At 34.9% G+C, this 22,025-nt stretch overlaps 1 protein-coding gene across 3 annotated transcripts in view; it reads left to right on the forward strand.

Annotated features, from left to right (window-relative positions):
- Positions 1 to 22,025, forward strand: part of LOC145678572 (telomerase protein component 1-like) — a 556,234-nt gene that overhangs the window by 489,315 nt on the left and 44,894 nt on the right. For all 3 annotated transcript variants that reach the window (XM_081748879.1, XM_081748878.1, XM_081748880.1), the window contains exons 35-39: positions 2,945 to 3,102; positions 4,950 to 5,201; positions 5,870 to 6,046; positions 9,079 to 9,384; positions 19,226 to 19,515. In XM_081748879.1, coding sequence (XP_081605005.1) covers positions 2,945 to 3,102; positions 4,950 to 5,201; positions 5,870 to 6,046; positions 9,079 to 9,384; positions 19,226 to 19,515 — 1,183 coding nt within the window. The remainder of the gene's footprint in view (positions 1 to 2,944; positions 3,103 to 4,949; positions 5,202 to 5,869; positions 6,047 to 9,078; positions 9,385 to 19,225; positions 19,516 to 22,025) is intronic.

A 22,025-nucleotide genomic window follows, 5' to 3' on the forward strand; every position in this document is an offset into this window, starting at 1 on the left:
TGAAATTTTATACCGAAATAAAATGTATAAACGCCATTCCTTTGTGAGATAGACTTGTATTACATTCTAATATTTACAAAGTAAAAGATGTATATTTACAGAACATTTCACGTTTACAGCTCCAATCCTTGGAGTTTAAATCTATAACTTTTAAAAATGTCATACGTACCTTCTCATGATTTATCTATGAATTCCTAAACTCAGTGTATAACGAACTTGCTCCTTTCGACTTCTGCTGGTTTTTGAAAGTCGTGGCAGTTTTCGTTTGGATCTCTAGCAAAACAGAGATCACCGTATGAACATCAGAAGCAGGGAAGTAAAATAGACTATTGTAGTGTCTATGAAAAGCTTCTTTTCCATTTGTTATCCGGCGCAGCGTTATTTTCTCCGAACAACTATTTTCATTCAGTTAGACATGATACAAAAAATTATTGACTGGGACATGTTCCCCCGTCCCTTCTCTGACGACGCCCGTGTGCACGTATAATAGTGATAATTGAAAATACTATTAAATCCATTACTTTGTGTATTTTCCCTCCTAAAATAACTTGCGTTCTGATGACTATTTTTATTGGTTGAAAAGCTTATGGTGATGATGGCAACGTTGCACAACATTTTTCGCGCAATTTCCGATTTTGTTCCTTGCTCATTAAGTTTTTATCAGTGTCAATAGATAAGGGAGTGAAAGTTTGCGCAATTTCAGTGCATCAAATACACTAAAGTTATTTGTAGTTTACAGTAAGAAACTGCAATATAAAAGCATTCCCTGAAGCTTTTGGTATGACTCAGAGAAGGGAACCGACATGTAACATCACTCCAGAACAACTTGTTTCTGTTTCAGTGACGTAAGCAGCGCATTTTTGCATTGTTTGATGCTTACTATCTCTGTAACTAAGAAATATTTTTCTCAGATTTTTTAGTATGTGCTATACTGAAGACTAGTTCTACATGATGGAATCATTAGATTAAAACTTTTGTTCAGAAAGAATGTTGTTCACCCCTCGGCCTCCACTGAGTTTCAAAAATATGTTCTATGATAAGTTTCGTTAAAAATGTTCGATTTTTGGTATAATGTGCCGTACCTTTTCTTTGAGGCTTCTCAGTTATCTCTTCTGCAGAGAGTTAAAACCAGCAAAGAATAAAGTAGTAGATTTACTCTTGTAGCTCTCCCCTCCCCTACCCATTTCTTTTAGAGTTCCACGATACATTTTCTAAAATTCATTCGTTTTTGATACAATAAAATGTATATTTCCTTTGACTATTTTCCATAATCCCCAGTGAGCTCCTTCGTGGCTAAGCGGTTAGCGTACGCGCCTTTGGCGTGGGAGACCCGGGTTCGATTCCCGGCGGGAGCTCATGTGGTTCGGATTCCACGTTAATCAGTAGGTCCACGTCTCATATAGCCTCGCTGCTGAACGGGACGCTAAACTAAAATCAACTCAACCATAATTCCCAGTGCTTGGGATTAAAGCCGGTCAAGAATGAGCTGTGAATTCAATCACTTCATTTGGGATGGATTACTCTCTTTCCCCATTTTTAAAAATATATTCTACAATAATTTCCATTATAACTGTTCGAATTTGTTGTATACATTTTCTTTAAGGTTTTATAAGAACGCTGTATGGGAGTGAAATCAGTAAAACATAAAGTACTAGTATAACCCCCTCCCCTTGATTATTTCTTAAAATCAGTTAAGAATGAGCGATGAATGTGGTATGGATTTCTTCTCCCACACTTCCAATTCAAAAATATGATCCAAGATATCTTTCGCAAAAATATTAGATTTTCATGGAATATGACGTATACTTTTTGAGGCTTCACAATCATTTCCACTACTTAGAACAAGAGAACAGTTGAGAACAAGAGAATGATCCTCCTCCCTTCCTTAGGTTTAAAAAACAATAAATATATATTCTATGATAACTTTCGTGAATATTACACGATTTTAACACAATATGATGTATGTTTTTATTGAGGTTTTCACGTAATTTTCTCTCTTGCAGTTGAAGTCAATCAAGTATCCTGACTCGCCTAATCCGCCTCAACCCTAAGATTTAAATAAGGATTGTATGATAACTTTCGTGAAAAAATAGAATATTGTCGCTTTTTAAAGAATTTGCAGTTCTTAATTGCTTGCAGTTGAAATGGGCTACTAGTAAAGAGGCGCGTTCTCTCCAATTATATAACATATTTTCCTGAATATTTATAAAGCACACCCAGATTTTTATAGAATATTGTATGTGTCTTGTAGGACATTACAGACTTCCTGTAGTTTTGAGTTAAAATAAATGAAGAGGAGGATGGCTCGCTTCAACAAGGCACAGCATCACTACTATATCTCTACAATATTCTCTCCCTTGAATATAAACCCTGGCATCACTGCTGATCTAATACTATTAGTTAAGATACATACAGTGGTGGATATAATATTGAGTTGGTGTATTAGTGAAATGTGTGAAATGAACGTGCTAATAATAGAGAGTATAGTTAGAGGAAGTTTTGTGGTAGTTTATGGTTAGTTAAGGTCTATTGGAGTTGTTTTGAAAGGAATGAAAATGTATATTCTATATACCTAAATAATGGGCCATTACAATAAGAAGAAACGTACAGATTCATTAGTGTATTTTATTTATATTGTACATCTGGTCTGTGTATAGTGTTTGACATTAGTTAAATATATAGAAAGCTAAGACATTAAGTCTAATTCAGTTGAGAATTTTGTTTATGATACATTTTACTGGTTCTAAGTCAAAATGACCATTCTATTATCATTTATGAAACAGCTGAAAAACAGTAGTATATAAATTCGAGTGAAGGCACTTTCTTTATTTAATATTAACAACAGACTGCTCTTACTACAATATATGTATTCATAAATACAATTACATTCTCTTTGACGAATGAAATTCATCTCTGAAATTATAATTAACTTTGTTTTAAATAGGTTCAACTGAAGGCAATGTATATTTTCTGTGCCTTAAGAAAGACAGTGATCCACCTTGCCTGGAGGTGAATTGCTTCATAGCAGCCCATTTTGAACAAATTATGCATCTATCTTGGAACCGTACTGGAGATAAATTAGCAGCAGTTGCAGGAGATAATGTAAGATTGTTTTTTTATTATCTGTTGTACAAGTATATAAGTAAATTAAGTGAAATACCTTATTTATTTTATTTTGGGGGCATTATTTTATATACTTAATTCTAAATGTGGTCGGTAGAGAAGCAGAGGATCCTAAGCTTAGTTTAACATAGACATTCTAATTACGGAAATAAAGGAAAAGTCTGTTGTGCCGAAATATGGTCATAGGGTAACATGGATGAAATTTTTGTGGATGCGGAACATCCATTCCTCCTGAAGTGTATCGTGGTTATAAGTATTCTGCTTTCACTAACAATCTTTTGCTGTTGGAAATTGAGTTTACATTTTTTTTACAGTTCTCTGTTAATCCCATCTCTTCATCCGAGTCATTCGCTTTAATGTAAAACAGTGATGATCAGTTTGTAATAAACTGAGGGCCTTGACAAAATATGCACCATATTTGGGAGCCAGATAAACGAAAAATAAATAAATAATAAACACTCAAGTGATGACAGTTAAGTGATTATTATTACTCAAGTATTAAAACAAAAATGTTTAATGTACAGTAAAAAATGAAGAACTGTTTTAATGGCAACAATGAGTTTCTACAAGAATAAGAGAGATCATACATTTTAAATTTTTAATCCCGGACCGGATGAAACGTACTCGCGGGCCCCCATTTGACCATCACTGATGTAAAACATCAATTTGTAGTCTTCCCTTCCTGTTTAGTTGGTTCGTATTTCTTAACAGAAAATGATAGAACAATTACAGGAAAATGTAAAATTATAAGCAAATCTTCCAGCAATATATAGCAAGATAATTAAAAGGAAGAAAATATAACATCAATAGTTTTTTGTATTGTTACATTTTTTGTTTCTTTGTTTTTTACCTATTGATCGATTGATTGGAAATCTACATTCCTTTCAGCACCGTGTCGATATAAAACTAGATCTAATTTTTAAAGGTGGGACAATCAGTACTTAGGTTTGTATCTGAAGCTAATACTTCCACTGAGGATAGAACACGGACCATATGTGCGTGTCCATATAGAACACGGACCATTTAGAAAGCATAGCTATTTAACCACAAAGAGACACTGTCTTTACCTTTTTGCACTATTAAATTTAAGAGAAAATCTTCTTTAAATGTACTTTATTTTTGATTCCATACTTTATTTTTTCTTCCAAAGTGAAACTGCATTACGTTTCAGCTTTTTTGTTTTCTTAATATTCAGCCTTAAGATTCAAAGCTATAGTCATTGTAATTCCGTTTGTCTTGGAAGTTGAGTCAAGATTGGAGTAAAAAAAAAAAAAAGTTATATATGTAGGGGCAACTACAGGTTTTGAAATCGTTGGTGTTAAAAAGAAGTACTGAAATAACCATCTTTAAGAATATTCTTTAGTACTTGAGTCATTTGTTGTATGATCAAATTTTTTTAAAGAAAGCGTTTGTTTAATAGAATTCTACAGTAAAAGGTAACCATATATATTGGTGTATGAAATGAATATGATATTCTAAGTTAAAAACATGAATTTCAAGTAGTTACGGCAGTGTGTGAAAGTAATTGCATACTGTATTGGGTCGAATGCCATTAAGACTAATTTGTATATGTATTTAGTTATTTCGTTAGTTTTATCTTTCTTGTTTTTTTTTAAATGTGTATAACAGTTCATCAATCCATTGTTTCCCTACTTTTTTGTGACTCATTATTGAGTTAACCTGCCTAAAAGTAATTAAGATAATTTTTGATTACGAAAAGTCGTAAAATTAGTCTATCAATTAGACGTGATCCTACAATGTATCGCAGTTATTCTTCAAATGTGTCTTCAGTGTAATCTGATTTGTAATTATTTATTTTTCCGTAGGCGATGGTAGTTGTTGCTACTGATTTTCTACAGAGTATTAAAACTTCCAAACAAAAACGCTACAAGAATTTCAACTTAGTAGACTTCTGGACAGACAATGTTAAGTCATGTGGTTGGTGTCATCATCGTGAAAAAGAGTACGTGGTCACTAGTGGCGAAGATGGTCTAATCAAGATACGACTACCGGGTTCTATCGCCGAATCCAAAACTATCGGGACTCATAATGTCCCAGTTATTAGAATGGAGTGCTTGGTAAGAAACTGATATGTAAAATTACAGATTTTCACATACAAAATCATGTCTTTGGTTTGTGATTTTAATTTTTAACATAGTAGTTATATAAGTAACTGATGTGAGTTTGATTTTCCTACAGTTTTTAAGGAATTCCTGATTCAGATCTATGTATTCCGTGAAATTGTTAAAATTATAGAATAAAAATGTTTGCAAGAATTACTTCGATAGTAAAAGAGAAATAGCATTTAATTTCATTTAATGCCTAATGTCCTATAGGTTAATATACAGTTAAATTGCAAAAGTGAAAATGTACGACTAGACTTCTGTGCTGCCGTCCGATTGATGAGAGTTGAGTAAACCGTATCCTCATGATCTCAAGAGTAAGAATGTGTTATGATATGAAGGAGAAGTGCATGATATTAATGCACTCAGCATTTTAAAACACGAAGACGTAGCTTGATCTCCGGCTTAATGACATATTTTCACTTCTTGAATTTCAATAACTGTGGTATTGTTAACTATGAAGCGGCGAAATACTTGGGAAATGAGTCAGCAGTAACTTTGTATCATTTATCTGACATTTATGTACATTTATAAATTCATGTTTCGCTGTAAAATGTAGACAGGTATCGACTTAATGTTGACCACTGTATGTTAAAGAAGAGTAATGTGTTCTTCGTTTTTAGGGTAAATATACAGTCAGCTGTTTATCCACTGGTATGATAATTATTTGGTCCAGTCAAGGTGCTGAACTGACAAAAATTCAGTCTGAACCAGGAGTTGTTTTCGCATTTACATCTTCGGATGATGAGCCGCTTCTCGCCTATGGGAAGACAAACATTCACATTGAAAAGCCGTTAAAGGTAAGCTCATTCACTTAATTATTACTTTTTTCTAAACATGTTTTGATAAAAAGATACAATGCCATATTGTTGTAACGAATTTCTAAAATCTCTAATTTGTAAAGAAATATTCAACAGTACTTAGCGCACTTCATATGCAGGATGAGTTGAATATGTGCAGTCATTTTTGTTGAATTCAGAAGCATTCTTTCCAACAGTTTATTTACACGTTCTTAACATTCAGATTTTGAATGTAGTTGTTAACAGCAGATTTTACTAAATTTATATTATAATCTTAAGTTGAATTCACTTAGTTACTCCATTATAAGTTGGTCTCTTGTAAGTTGTTTTCAATTCATCATTATCCTAACTTACAAGACACTTAACGTGAATTAGAAAGTTTATATGCACAGTGATTTTCATTTATGTTTTGATTGTAACATAGTGTTTTTTTTTTTTTTTTTACTGTCCGACTTTAATTGATACATTCTCAATCTTTTTCTTTTCGTTTCTTTCAACACATCATTTATCTTATTGCTCAGAGTTCAGTCTATTTCCAAATAATATCATAACTAGCCTCTTTTCCTCGTATTAATTACCTGTCATCATTGTTTCACTCAAGTGCACTATACTCGAATTTCGAATACTACAAAATCTCTGATTCAACTGTCCTCTATGTATATATTTTTTTCGGTCTCGTATACCACTTAATTTTTTTCCTCGTATAATTTCTATCAATCCTCAGTTAATATTTATTACTGAATAGCAGTTGATCTGAGTGCATATGGCACGCAAAGAATATGTATTTATGTAAATTGTATTCTATTTTGTTGTTTACTTTTTCTGAATTGTTGCCTTTAAAACAGCATTTAGAAAAGATAGATTAGGAAATTATTTTTAGTTATATAGAAGACAAAATACTAATCCTCAACACACCCTTATTTTTACGAAAATGTTTTAAGTCCAGTTTGTTTTTTGAACATTTATCATAATACGTTATGGTACACAAAGAGCACATATTTACATTACTGTATACTTACCTGAGATACATTCTGTATCTTTGTCTTGTTGCTTGTAATTTCGGTGACGTTTTAATTTACCTTCTATATAACTTAAATTTCCTTATTCATCGTTTCTAAGTGCTCTTAAAGAAGGGGATAGCTTAAAAAATCGCCGAAATTCTAGTCTCGAAAACATATAGAACGCAACTTAGGTGGATTTATGCTAATAATTGGTCTTAATGAATTTTCTGAATATCTATACTCTGATATATTTTATGAAATCCCGTCAAATAAACAAGTGTGTTTATTTATTTTATGATCTTCTCGAAGCTTGTATCAGAGGTGTTGTTTTTCTATGATGGTATGACTAATAAACAGTTGATCTTAAAAGAAATATAAGAGTTCATCGAAAATGGAAATGAAGCAAAATGAAATCAACTAAATTCAAAGATATGCAAGTAAAAATAACATCTTGAAACAATTGAACTCTCATTATCGTATGATTCTTGAATGTTGGGTTCTGCAAGAAACAAATTATGTTCCTCAGAGATACCTCAAAATTTAACATACACTGGGCACTTTATCTTCGATAGCTAAGTAATTAACTGAGTGGTTTCCAAAATTCTTGACTTCTAGTTTCACTGACTCATCACTGTTTTTAATCATGATATATTGTTTAAAATGTCATTTCTAAGATATGTCTTTCCGCAGGTTCTTTGTCTTCCCTCAAAGTATCAAGTGAAAGTTCTCTCAAATGTTTGTTTTAAAAACCACACAAATCAACTAGCACTAATTTTCTTTTCATAGTAAAATTAGGAATTGGACATTTTCATTAACATATTTTCATTAACATATTTTCATTAACATTGATTGTATCTTTAAAAGAATGCTTTTCCAATGTTTGGAAACTAGCTTTAATACCTCGTCTTAATTTGATTGTAATGTGGAAACACTATCTGTGTATTGACTGACATGCGTGGTGTGTCCAGTAGATATCGTATTGGTATCAACAAGTCGTCATGACTCACTTATATATATATATATATACGTGATCAAACTTTTCGAGAATCAGGTAAGTGGAATACCATCCAAAGTAAAATCCGGGAAGTTCTCTAGCAGTTATAGAAACGTAAATTGTATAATTTCAAAACAGATGAAAATGTAAATATAACAAGTTAGATTGTCGATGTTTTAATAATCTTCCAAATTCTATTCTTATTCCAAATCAGTCAGGACATCAATAAAATATCTACTCCATGAAACATGCATTACATACGAATTTTGTTGTTCGAATGTGACAGCGATTTCACGCTGATAAAACACCTAAAATTTAATGCAATAGAATAATCTCAGAATTCAACTCTCAAATACAGTAAATATGTTGAGCAGTGAGTAAAATTATATTAAATCTTGTTATAAACAGCTTTAACTCGAATTCTAGAACAAGTTCAAAAGTAATAATAATAAATATTCGATTAGATTGATTCCGTTGTTTTAGTTTTGCAAAAGTTAAAAATTACAAATTTTATATGATAAAAAGACAAAGAAAAATGACATAATTCTGCACGTTTGACACTGTCATCTGAATACACTTTCTATTAACATTACGAAAGACAAAATAATCATTACACTTATAGACAAAATAATGGTGTAAAAATAAATAATAAACATAAACATTCACATATACAGACAGAATTAATGGAAATAACATGAAATATTTGAACTCAGGTTATCTGAGAATAGGAATGCCGGCTAGACATGATCAACGTTTATAAAGTAAAGGATTCACATAGCGAAACAAATCACATTATAGAAAGTAATCAAGTAAACGTAACAAGAAAAGGAAAAAGTTTAAACAAAGCAATCCTGCTCCGTTACAAATGTGCTCCACGTCATACGCAAACATGGTTACGTTCGGTGCTTCTTTGAAACATGAATGATGTAATACGAACTATGATTCATCATGATAACCAAAAGCTGTCTTTATCACTTGTGTATAGTCCCTGACTAATGTCTGCCAAATGTTCTGACTTTTTCTTCTTTTTGTTACAGGAAAACCTACTTTCCACACTTAGTGGTCATGCAGGATCAGTGAGAGCGCTTTCATCCTCAACAAGAAGCCATACCTTGATTAGTTCTGGAAACGATGGCAGAGTATGTGTTTGGAATCTCAGTGATCTAATGAGGAGTTCACATTCCAGTTCTCAGTGTAATACCGCTGTCTCAAGACATTGTTCGGTTGTCACTTCCATTGACATCCACAAGCACAAGAACATTGCTCTCAGTGCTAGTAGAGATGGACTTGTCATGCTATGGGAAATAGAAGGAAACGAGTTTGTGGTTGCTCATAAATTTATGGTAAGATATTACGTTAACGTATAGAGTTTGGTATACATCACGAAAGTAAGAAATCTAGTTTTAGGATACTCTAATTGGTATTTTTAGTGGTAATAACGATTCTTGGAAACAATTTATGCTTTTCTAAATTCACAAATTTTCGTTCCGCTCCGCACTTAAAAAGTTTGATATCCATTGTTGACGCTAAGAGTAAAAATGCGAAACAAATATGCAATGATTCCATTTGTTGTAACGGAAAAATAAGAGCATGAAAGCTTTTAAAAGAAAAATTGTGTTAAAATTAATACATAAGACAGAACTGAAGATATTTCCGTGATATACCTCCGATACCTGATATACTTACGATATTGCTTCTGAAAGTAGAGTAAGACAAATATTGCTGCAAAAAGACGTGGTGAAGTAGAAGTGAATTTAGTAACGCCTTCGGTATGAGTGACGGGGAAAAGTAAATATCTAATGAATATTATCGTGTAGTATGGAACGGAACATTATACCTTGACCATATAACGCTAATCCAGAAAAGAAAATTAAAGATATTAGTTATTATTTAGTATATCGAATGCAACATTAAATCTTAATTGGATAAAAGTTATCATAAAACCTAAATTTTAAAAGATTTTCGTGAAAGTGTGTGAATGCCAGCACATTGACATTGTGAAGATTCAGGAAAGGGATCGTATTGCGATATGCGTACGTCATAGTTTGATATACTTTTGTTCACAAAAACGTAGACTGCCTTCCAGACACTTAGTCCAAAAAGTTGAACGTAGATTCTTACGTCCCTTCAGTCTGCTTACCAGGAAAGTATATTTTTCCTTCATTCTGTTATTGAGCAACATGTGTATTCTTTAATAGAATCAGACCATATGGATATTACTGCCAAATGAATATACAAGTGGTATGTAGAAAACAGTCATAACATAAGACAAAAAAGAGATAAAAAGTCAAAAACTGGCATACTGTATGATGCCAGATTCAAGGTTGTAGAGGGCACATCATCAACAGAAGAGTAATAGAAACAAAAGGAGGAGAATCATAGTTATATGTTCCTTGTGTAGTGGATAGCGTCAAGGAGCTTTGTACAACTTTTTTCATTGGTTCGAATCTTGTCTACAAAATGTGCTTTATTTCTTTTATAAATAATCTGCATTTTATTGACAATGAGTATCCGTGTGTGAATGTAAGAAATGTATATCTCATCTATGCAATACACTACATTAGAACGCATTAAACAAACTCAACTTCTTTCCCTTTTGCCTCATATGTATATCCTTTAACAGAAAGCAATGTAAAACGATCATCCTAGAAACTAATTCTTTAGTATTTCGCTCATAGGAATTCATTGTTGAAGAAAAGAAATGACCATTAAATTATATCAATACTAGCAGAAATGTCCATTCTGTGCACTTTTGTCTTCACGAATTCTGTCAAGGAATGTGAAGCTTAAATATACATAAAACGATAATCATGCTTGTTCTGTATGGTTGCGAAACATGATCGCTTACTTGAGGGAAGAACGTAGACAAAGTATTTGAGAACAAGATCCTGAGACGAATATTCGGACCCAAGAGGAACGGGAATGGGGAATAGCGGGAACTTCATAATGGAAGACTGCATAATTTATACCGTTTACCAAACATTGTTAGGGTCATCAAGTCTACGAGACTCAGATGGGCAGGTCATGTAGCCAGAATGGAATAAAATAGGAACACTTTCAAAGTTTAACTGGAATTCCAATCGAAAATTGACCATTAAGAAGACCTAGGTCCAGATAGGAAGACTATATTAAGATCGCAAAAATAGGAATACAAAGTGGAAACTGTATCCAGTTGGCTAAGGATAGAAGTCAATGGAGAGCTTATGTGAACGCGACATTAAACCTCCAGGTTCCATAGGTCATAGAGTTAATTAGTTTAGGTATGTTCTGTATTGCTTTATGTTCAAAATATACATGAGAGGTAAGTTAGAAAATATATATGCTCAAAAGTACTATATTTTAGTCATGATATATTTTATAATTCATAATAATTTTTTGGCTGCATTATGAAGAATTTCCTAAACAGAACGTTTTTTCATATGACCAACAAATATGTCAGTGAAAATTATAATTTATACCGAAATAGTTTATTTGTTTTTGTAATAGCAAGTTGCCCGTTTTCCTCACAATTTGCGTTTATTTTCATTATTTTGTGTGCTTTTTATAGTTACATTTTCTTTTACTTTTTTATATTTTACCTGCTTGTGTTTCTATTTTTATTTTTTAAATTTCTTTATTATTCTTTATACATCTACTTTTGTTCACTGCATGGATTTCAATGTCTTTTCAGGTGATTCAGGTCATTACAGGTGGTTACTCTCCTTACTCGTTGGGCCGCGGTGGCTCAGTGGTAGAGCGTTCACCTCTAGTGCATGGGGCCCCGCGTTCAAACCCTTCTCCCGCCAAGTGAACCTTGTGGTGGACAAACACCGTGTGCGTGGCTTTCCTCGGAGCTCTCCCGTTTCCTACCACTTCCTTCATTCCACCATTTCATTTATTCCTCATCCTCACCGTCTCCTTTAGCCTAGCCGGCATAACCGTTGGACGTAAAACTAAAAAAAAATTATTTCATTTCTCCTTACTCGTCACTGTGAATATTTTACAATAAATAAATGATTTTGAAAAGTGTTACTCGCTAGTGAAAAAAAAAAAAAAAAAAAGTTCTCTCATCGTTAATCGACCTAGCTCTGTGATTTTGGACGCGAGAATGCTAACCATTCAGCCACGAGAAACAATGAGATTACTACCAGTAAATAGTCGTTATATGTTGTAGAAGTACTCGGGAAATTCTAAGCCTCAGTTGAAGTGGTTGCAAGTAGGCAGCTCTGTAAATAGCTTTTTATGTGTTGAGTGAATTAACTTTATTCAAGATTAAAGCTTATATAGCACCGATTGGCTTCTTTGACGGTTTTTAGTCGTCTTGATATAGAGTTCAGTCAGCCGGCTACTTATCTGTGTCCGTGTGCCACTCCTTCCCACGCATTAAGAACTAGTTTCCACAGTTCGTCAGCTCCCCTTGGTGGGTTGTTAGGCCAATTTTCTTGTAGAGTCCTACTAACTTTTGCCCATAGATTTTTTTCATTGAATTCAGGTCAAATGCTCTAGGAATTCAACCGATTAAATTCAACATTGAGTTCCTGTTGGAACCAGGCTTGAACCAAATGGTAATTATGAATTGAGTTGTGATCATGCTGAACTTCTATTATGTCGTCTTGAAATGCATTTCTTACAACTGGGAGCAATCCATATTGTAAAATATTCAAGTACTTCTGGCTATTTAATCGGCTCTTTTTACGGTGTATCTCACCTACTACGTCCTTAAGATAACCACCTCAAGCAGTGAGCAATGACATTCTCCGTTCAGTGTGTTCGATGTATTTACTACGGATCATATCGTTTCCCTACAGGTCTATAAAAAAGTTGTGGATCATCATTTGCCGAGAAAAATATCTTCTTGTCTGTGAATATTACTCAGTCCCAGTTACTATGAATATTTGCCTCACTAAACGACAGTCAGTTGATTTTATGGATATCTGTCAATTGCCCCATACACACGGCTCGATAAGCCTTACGACCAGCATGTTTGAGGTGTCGTCGTGCAGTAACAAAGGAGCCCATCGAGAAAGAGAAACGATGTGCCACCACTAACTGTCGGTAAGTCATGAAAGAATTGTGACAGCTGAGATTATTCAAGGCCTGATCTTCTTGATGGGCAGAAACCCTTTGTAGACTAGTATCGGCTTTCCGAGCCACATTGGCAGTTTCTCTGTACTTCTTCCACCAAACGGATGCTGTCGCACGGGAGACAGTTGTTCGCCAGCTCGCGTTACATTCATATCACCATATTCAACAAGTACAGTGAATTGGTCACGAGTCGTTTAACCACGATGCTCCGTGGTTTGTAAATGGCGCGAGGAGGCCTGTATTCGATACCCTTCGCCTGATACGCGAAGAGGCATTCGTGGCTAATTGTCTGCTAGCAATTTCTCTTCAGACCATACACGTACGTCGAAAGTACACCTGTCTTTTTACGAAAACAATAGCAGGTAGTAAACGAAGATATAAAATTAACAGGTGGGAGGACTTCAAATAAATCAAGGTTTGATTTTATTGTTGATTAGAAATCATTTGAAGTCCAGTGTCAGCATTTATAACCATATATATATATTTTTTTTTCGAGTATTTCCTCTACCAAGTATATGATTTAGCGTTATTGAGATCGTAGGTGTCCAAACTCGCGAGCCCGACGCTCGTGAGCTCGGCACTCACGCTCAACCGGGCTCGGGCTCAATAATTGAGCGCGAGCCCGAGTGAGCCCGAGCCCCAATGAAATAATTGAGCGCGAGCCCGAACGAGCCCGAGCCCCAATGAAATTAGTGAGCGCGAGCCCGAGTGAGTGCGAGGCCACTTGAGATTAGTGAGCGCGAACCCAATCGAGAGAAGTGAGTGCGAGCCCGAGTGATCGCGAGCCCAGTTAAGAGAAATGAGCGCGAGTGCGAATGAGCGCGAGCCCAATTCAGAGAAGTGATCGCGAGCCCAAGTGAGCGCGAGCTCAGTTGGGAGAAGTGATCGCGAGCTCAAGTGAGCGCGAGCGCGAGCCCAATTAAAAGAAATGAGCGCGAGTGCGAATGAGCGCGAGCCCAGTTCAGAGAAGAGAGCGCGAGCCCAGTTAGGAGAAGTGATCGCGAGCTCAAGTGAGCGCGAGCCCAGTTGAGGGAAGTGAGCGCGAGCGCGAGTGAGTGCAAGCTCAGTTGAGAGAAGTGAGCGTAAGCCCTAGCGAGCGCGAGTTAAATTGAGTGCGAGCCCGCGCTCATTTAACACTCACGTGGACTCATTTGCTTTAGAGTAAAAAAAAAAAAAAGGAAAGAAAAAGGAAACTCATTCCATGTGCAGAATTGTAAAGGAAGAATGAAACAACTTTACAAAAAGAAAAAGCACACTCTTGAGGTCCGAGCTGTCATTTTATTGTCCAGAAGACTTCAAACACCTTTCGATAGAGAACCGACTTTTTTTATGGTTATTATGAGAGGATGGTATTTGTTTGAGGCAGGTATTTGTTTTTGTTGTTTTAGTAACAACTTCCATGACCCAAGTTTTTTTTGAGATCATAGAGTAAGGAAACTACTTGACCTTGCGAAGTAGGAAATTTATTTACTAGCAACTAATGAAGCTGTGCGTTCATAGAAAAGTCGAGCGAAATAATTATGTATTATTTAATTGTAGCTTCTTTAAATCCCAATAAACAAGAGTAGCTCTTAAGAATGTTGATAACTTGCACCATAATGGTTATTCAGCCCATTAATTTATATGAGGAAACATTGTTTTAATTTTTTGAAATAAAAGAATTTTAGCCTGTTAATTTTACTGACTACTTCTTCTTGAGATCTTTAAATGTAATCTAAGCGAAATTTAACTACGGTATTATGCAATTTTAATATATATAAATAAAAACTAAAACTATATTACATTGAATATTTTTAAAGCAAGGAACTCTTAAATAGGCCAGAAAAAGAAATTAGTAAAATTGAATGATTAAAATCTCGTCTATTTAAAGGAAAAATACTTCCTCATATAAGTCAATGGGCTATTAAAAAAAGAAAGATAACAATTCAACATCCAATAATAATAAGACGCGCGCGCACACACACACCTCCTTTCATTAAAATCTTTTTTCGAAAGCTACCCTGAAACGATGGCAAGTCGTTTGTTACAACCAGTGTTAAAAGTGAGGGAAAACACGAGGGACGTCATCCCCCACTTCCAAAAATATCTATGGCGTCCCTCCACTTCCTAAAAAATATAGTGGGCAAGGATAGGCACAGTGGACGGCATAACGTCATGCGTTCCCCAACCTTTTCAGATCCATTTTTACCCTTGGTTACAATTCGATTTTGATGTTGTTTGACACAATATTTTCATTGCGGATTTATCAAATCTTATTACCGTGAAGATTAGCACATACCTGACGAAATAGCTAAGGGTTGCCAGGCACTTACTCATATTGATTCACTGTGAATAAGTGGTAAGTAACTATTCTCATCTTCCAGGCGAGCGAGATCTCATATAACCTCACTGATGAAAAAGAATATTAAGCTCCAAACAAACAAACACAAAACATTCTAAATTTCACGATAGCTTCGTAAATTGACATAATTACATTTCCTCTTTTAACGCAGTCCTTAATATTACCTCATTTTATATAGGTACTATATTTCCGTTATGTTACGCCATTAAAGAACCGGCTATTAATATACATTAGGAAATGTAAAGATGAATTGAAAACTAGAAGCACAATATGCTTACCATTTTTGAAAGTATTACACATAACTTCTCGACTCAAACTGATGTTATGACGTAAATTTCATTCATAAACATCTTTATTGAGCTTTCATTAACTTCTAATTTTCTTTGGTGTGTTTTAACAAAATACAGGCTAAAATCAACGCATATTTTCAAATTTTCAGTTTTAATACTCTTAAACTTAGCCTAAATTAAGAAATATTCATATTTAATGTATTTTAGCAGGACAATATGCTTTCAAATACATAATTAAAAGTAGTGGTTGCTCCTGAGGGAAGTCACAAAGTTAAAAAATTAAAGTTTCCTTGCTTCAAAGTAAGGGGAAAAGTAATCTAATGGACTTGGAAGATGCAGGCCCGAATGGGAACACTATTGTGGGACTTCCGGTTCCAGAAAAACAAGTAAAGAAATCGCATTAAGACTATATCATTCCGGTATTCATGGAGGTGTCATATCACGTAATAGGCCTATTTTTTCATCAGAAGTTGGAAACGCAAAGAAATAAAGAAGCTACTGCAGAATTAACTTTAGAAAATATTGCTTGTTTGTTAATACAAACTATTCACCCCCTCAAATTCTAGATAGAGGCCAACAGACTATACATTCCCTTGTTTGTCCTTTTGTATATGAGATCCTGACCGCCCATATTGTTTTATACGGAAAGTACGTACACATGAAATACTTACAGAAAGTATTATAAAACATGCGTTTTCAGCTATATGTTTGCAGTCCAAAAACTACAGGATTTACAAATGTAACATACGATTCTACATACGCCATGTACACTTTTTTCTCAGTGTATGGTTTTGAAGCATGGTCTCAGATACATAGCTATTATCTACAGAGCATGACAATGAATGAGCCTCGAGGCTTGGCAATACAATAGAACTTGAAAGTGAAGGTTTGCTTTTAACATATCTGGGATTTACTAATTTTGTTATACTTACTAATTCATGCAGTTCCTGAGCACAAAATTATCATCGGCCAAGGTCGATTTCCGCTTCACTGACTCGGGGTTGGATAGTTGGTTTCTTAACAATGGGGATGGGACGAGGGGAGGGTTAACATTCTTCAGAGCACTAACACTTTCACTTTCAATGCCTTGGTGACAGGGGTCCATGTCTCATATGTACCGTGTCCTGCGAAAACGAACTAAAAAAAAGCGCCACTTTCATACTTTTAAGAAAATTACATATAAAGGTTGATGTCCAACATTAATGTAGCCGTAATCAAAAGTGAAATTATGTTTCTTTTTTTGGAAAGGTGTTGGTTTTCCTCTCTTTTGGATTGCGCAAAACGTTCTAATGCGTAACAGGAGCCAATCGTCGCATTTACGTGGATTTTCAAAGTTTGGCGCTTAGTTCATTTTTGCATAACACGGTACATATAGCCTCGCTGATGAAAGGGAACGGTGAAAGATATTCAATTAATCAATCAACAGTATTTCAAATTTCAGCTGCATAAACAACCTATGACTTGCAGGACTAGTTCATTTTGTTAAAGCAGCTGTTTTAACGAAGTTTAGTATTAACGTCAGATATTTCTATGAGATAAGAAAAAACATTATTTTATAACTAAATGATAGCTCTATCCACATAGGTTCTGCAAACAGAAACAATGAAAATCGATATAAAAGTGACTCACATTATTTTAACAAAAATCGATTTAGATAATAGTTTTGGCTGCCGCAAAAATAGGAAAAGTTAGAAAACTCCGATTAATAAAATAAAAAAATTTTAAAAATTAAAAAATAAATTTAAAAAATACAAAAAATATTTTTTCTAAATGTTTTTTAAAAAAATGTAACAACTACATCAGGGGTTGAAATTGGATTAAGCATACGCCATTAATCAGCCCATTAAGGTGTACAAGCACGCGAGCATAGCTCTTGCGCTCAACTGGGCTCGGGCTCAATAATTGAGCCCAAGCCTCAATGAAACAAGTCAGTGCGAGCCCAACTCAGAGAAGTGAGCCCGAGTGCAATTGAGCTCGAGCCCCAATGAAATACGTGAGCCCGAGCCCAATTGAGGGAACTGAGCCCGAGCACGAATGAGCGAGAGCCCAATTGAGAGAAATGAGCCCGAGCGCAAGCGCAGTCGAAAGAAGGGAGCGTGAGTCCGAATGAGTGCGAGCTCAGTTGAGACAAGTGAGCGCGTGCCCGGGTGAGTGCAAGCCCAGTGACAGAAGTGAGCGCGAGCCCGAGTGAGTGCGAGCCCAGATAAGATCAGTGAGTGCGAGCGCCAGTGAGCGCGAGCCCAGTTGGGAGAAGTGATCGCGAGTCCAGTTGAGACAGGTGAGCGCGAGTCCAGTTGAGACAGGTGAGCGCGAGCCCGAGTGAGTGTGAGCCCAGTCGAGAGAGATGAGCGCAAGCCCAGTTGAGACAGGTGAGCTCGAGCCCGAGCGAGCCCAGTGGAAAATGGCCATCTATGATTGAGATACACCAAGCCGTTTCATCTGCTTTACCATGCTGGTAACATTTATTTAACAAGGGTAGTAAGCTAGTTTCTAGTATTAGCACCACAATAAGTTATTCGTTGTGAATGTCCGAACTGCAGACGTATGCGAAAAGATAATTCGTCATCCCTAAGCTTACCGGAAGAAATCGTTGACTAGTTTCCCTCAGCGGAGATAGATTATCCGTCAGGAGTGCATAAGTTTTCACGAAAGTAAGTAAAGATGTGCTACTTCCTATATTACAAAGATTTAAAGATATACCTACAGAAATAAAACTGTTTCAACCTTCGCTAGTATTTAAACAGTGAAATTTATTAACGATTAGCTCACATCTCTATTGAACTCAGTCAGATATTTCGAATAATGTTCAAAATACACGCCACACACTAATTGTTAGGTTGGTGCGAAAGAAATGTCCCCACAAGTGCATCATTTCGAAAGGAAGAAAACAAAGATCTCCAATACGTGGTTAACAAAATAGTCGCCACACATTGTTGCCATGACTCAGACAATGATTAGGTTCTGTGGCGAAAGAAGAGTCTGCGATCCGAAGAAGTCCTGAGCTATACGTGACACCGTTCGATCATCAGGAAATGTCTTCCCTCCCAAGAAATGCTCGATATCCGTAAGATATGGTAGTTGGTGAGAGATGTCAATAGAATGCAATAGATGAGGAAGGGTTTCATACTAAAACACACCGAGTCGACAACGTCTTTTGAGTCCTCAAAAGATAAATAATTTGGTCTTTTATCACTGTCAGTCATATTAAATATTGTTCTAGAAGATCGTTTAGTACTATTTTCTCCCCCTTCCCACTACCTCCAGTATTTATCTTCTTCTTCTTCCTGTTGAGGCATAGATAAGCCCATAATGTTGGTTTTGTTCTGTACACTCTAAGAAGGAGTCATTCAGTCGTTAAATTTAAGTGCCGTTTCTTCTGTGTGTTCGTAACTATAACGTTATGTGTTCATATGTACCTTATTTAAGATTTATTATATTTAATGCACTTACGTATAAATATATATTATTTAAGTGAATATTCTGTTTCAGGTGAAAAAATTACTAGACATTCAAAATAATGAAGTGACGTGTGCTGCATTCTGTTCAAAAGACGATGAAGACTACATTGTTGTTGGGGCCAGTAGCTGCCATTGTTTAGTTATACGTATAACTAAAGTAGAAAATAGTTGGAAGGCTGTAAAGAAGAGTGAAATGAAATTGATGAGCCCCATTTTGAATCTTCACTGGCCAGGAGACAACAACGGACTTATTGCAGTGTCCTCCATCAGCTCTGTATTTGTGCTAAATATTACGGATAATTCTCAAAGTATTTCACTCAAGTATGTACGAAGTATATTTGTAGAAGCTATAAGTATGTTAGTTATTTGTATGAGTGATTGTTTTATGTTATTTTTGTTGCTGTTGTTGATGATGATATTTTCTTCTTATTCTTCTAAGAGATAAGTTGTAGTATACTTGTTTTAAAATATTTTTTGAATTTGTTCTTAATAAGAGTAAGACTAGTTGCGCTTAGAAACGTAGGGCACACTTACTTAAATTTTTCATACTCACTTTCATATTTCCTGAAGACAAATAATATGCGTAAACACTCTAATATTTCATAAACTACTGTGTTTTCTTTCGACAGTAAAGATTATTACTTTTCCCCATGTTCCTGTTTTTTTCATATTTTATTATTAAAATTTCTTAAATATATGTATCTTCTGTCAAACATATTTTTGTACAAACTAACATTTGTGACTTGGAGAAGATAATTAACGTAACTAAGTCTATAAAATACAAAGCTTTCTCGTGACTATATGGTTAGCGTACGCGTCTTCGGCACGGGAAGCCGGATTCTATTAGCGGTGGGAGATTATGAGGTTTTGCCTCCACGTTAATTTGTAGGTCCATGTCTCATATAACCTTAGTGTTGAAACGGACGCTAAACTCAAATGCAACCAATCGTCTAATTTATAAAATATACAAAAACTTAGTAGTGATATTGACTTGCATTTAAACATATTTGTTTTCTTAGGTGCACCTACGTAACTTGCCACTTTTACACCTTAAAAACATACAAACCTTTTTCATTAAACTATTTCGTCAAATCGGTGTTCAATTTTTTAAATTTATAGAAACGAAGTCAATTACACTCCACCGCCATATTAGTTTTGAAATGTTTGAAATGATCTGTATGTCTTCAGGAACACAGAGGTGAGTGTGAAAAATTTAAGACTAATATTATTCGATTTGGAAGTTCAATTTTGTAGCAATGCTAATACTTTTCAGGCCACATGGACTATACTGCAACTCCTCTTGTCCTCGGACACTCGGACAATGTAGTGTCTATATTAATAAATCCTTAAGACGGATGAATTCGATATTGTATGAGAAGATAGGAGTCTGAATCAATTGACTTATCTTCCATAGGCGTGAATTTAATTAAAAATTAGACAATAATATAGACACTGAATTGTCTATGTCATGAATTGTGGAAGTTTTTGTAGTCTGGACAATATGAGCACGGACCTTAAGAACGAAAAGTTATGGCTTTTCAGGAAGTGGACTGAGTTGCGTAGTAATTAACCATGGCAACAGTAAGCTGGTGACCTGGGTTCGATTCCCTACTTAGTCCTGCATTTTTTTTCAATTTTTAAGACGTTTATTTACTAGAATTCCTGTGTATATTTACTCTTGTCTGTCCTTGTGTATACGTGTATGTATGTACGTCTCGGAGACGAAAGAAATATCAAGAACTATTTGAATCGCCAACAGATTTGATGAGGATGTAGAGATTCAAAAGTTAGGAATAGAGTTAGTTGAGAGAAGTGAAGTTCAAACCGGATGTAGTAGAAATCAACATTTCCGGTTTTTGTGTTGATCACTGTACAGTGAAAACGGTAGTACGTAGCAAGAAGCTGTTTTCTGCGATCCATTTAGTGTCCCAAAAATACATTTTGTTTTCATCTTTAACTCTTTACTAAAACTAGAAGTGGCAGAAATCAACCATTTCCGTTTTTAACGTCGATCTACATAGAGCAAAGATGATAAAAGATGACGAGAAGTAGGTTTTTGGAATCGATTTAGCGTTCTAAGAATAGATAGTATATTCTCTTTTTAACCTCTATTCAAACTGGAAATGGCAGAAATCTAACATTTAAGGTTTTAACGTTGAGCGCTATAGAATAAAAACCGTAATAGATAGCGAGAAGCGGCTTCTCGCAGTAAATTAAGTGTTCCAAGAATATACTCTAATGTCTCTGTTAAAACCGGAAGTGGCAGAAATAAATCTTTCGGTTGTAGTGGTGATCAATATAGAGAGCTAATAATAAAATAGAGAAAACCAGTTTTCTGCAATCAGTCAAACTCTCACATGGCGTACACATGACACTGCTACTCCTTGAATTTTTATTTTTTCAATGTGTTTTATCTTTAAAAAAATCATATAAAACATTTCTGAAACTAACTTCAAAGATTGTTTTGAACTTAGCAGGTTTCTAATATCACGTATCAGTTCATACCTAGAGGTTGCGGATAACATTGACATTGCCGAAGAAAAAAATTAGTACTTCACAAGACTCAGTAACTACATGGAATCAGTAGCTTCAATTTAGTGATTTGTTGGACGTTTGTCAGGTAGATATGAACAGAAAATGTACTATTTCATTTATGGCTGCAGAATAATTAACTTCAGAAATTAATGATCGCGTAATCCTGATTGGTTGGCTTCATTCTATCACCCAGAATATTGAATTTTTTAACAATGAAGTAACGTACTCTGGTATACAAGCAATAGATATTCATTCACCTAGAAATAAATCGAAAATAGCATTTGAAAAAAATTAGT

Source organism: Thermobia domestica, chromosome 2, assembly GCF_964235325.1.
Source record: "Thermobia domestica chromosome 2, izTheDome1.hap1.1, whole genome shotgun sequence".
Classification (NCBI taxonomy): Eukaryota; Metazoa; Arthropoda; class Insecta; order Zygentoma; family Lepismatidae; genus Thermobia; species Thermobia domestica.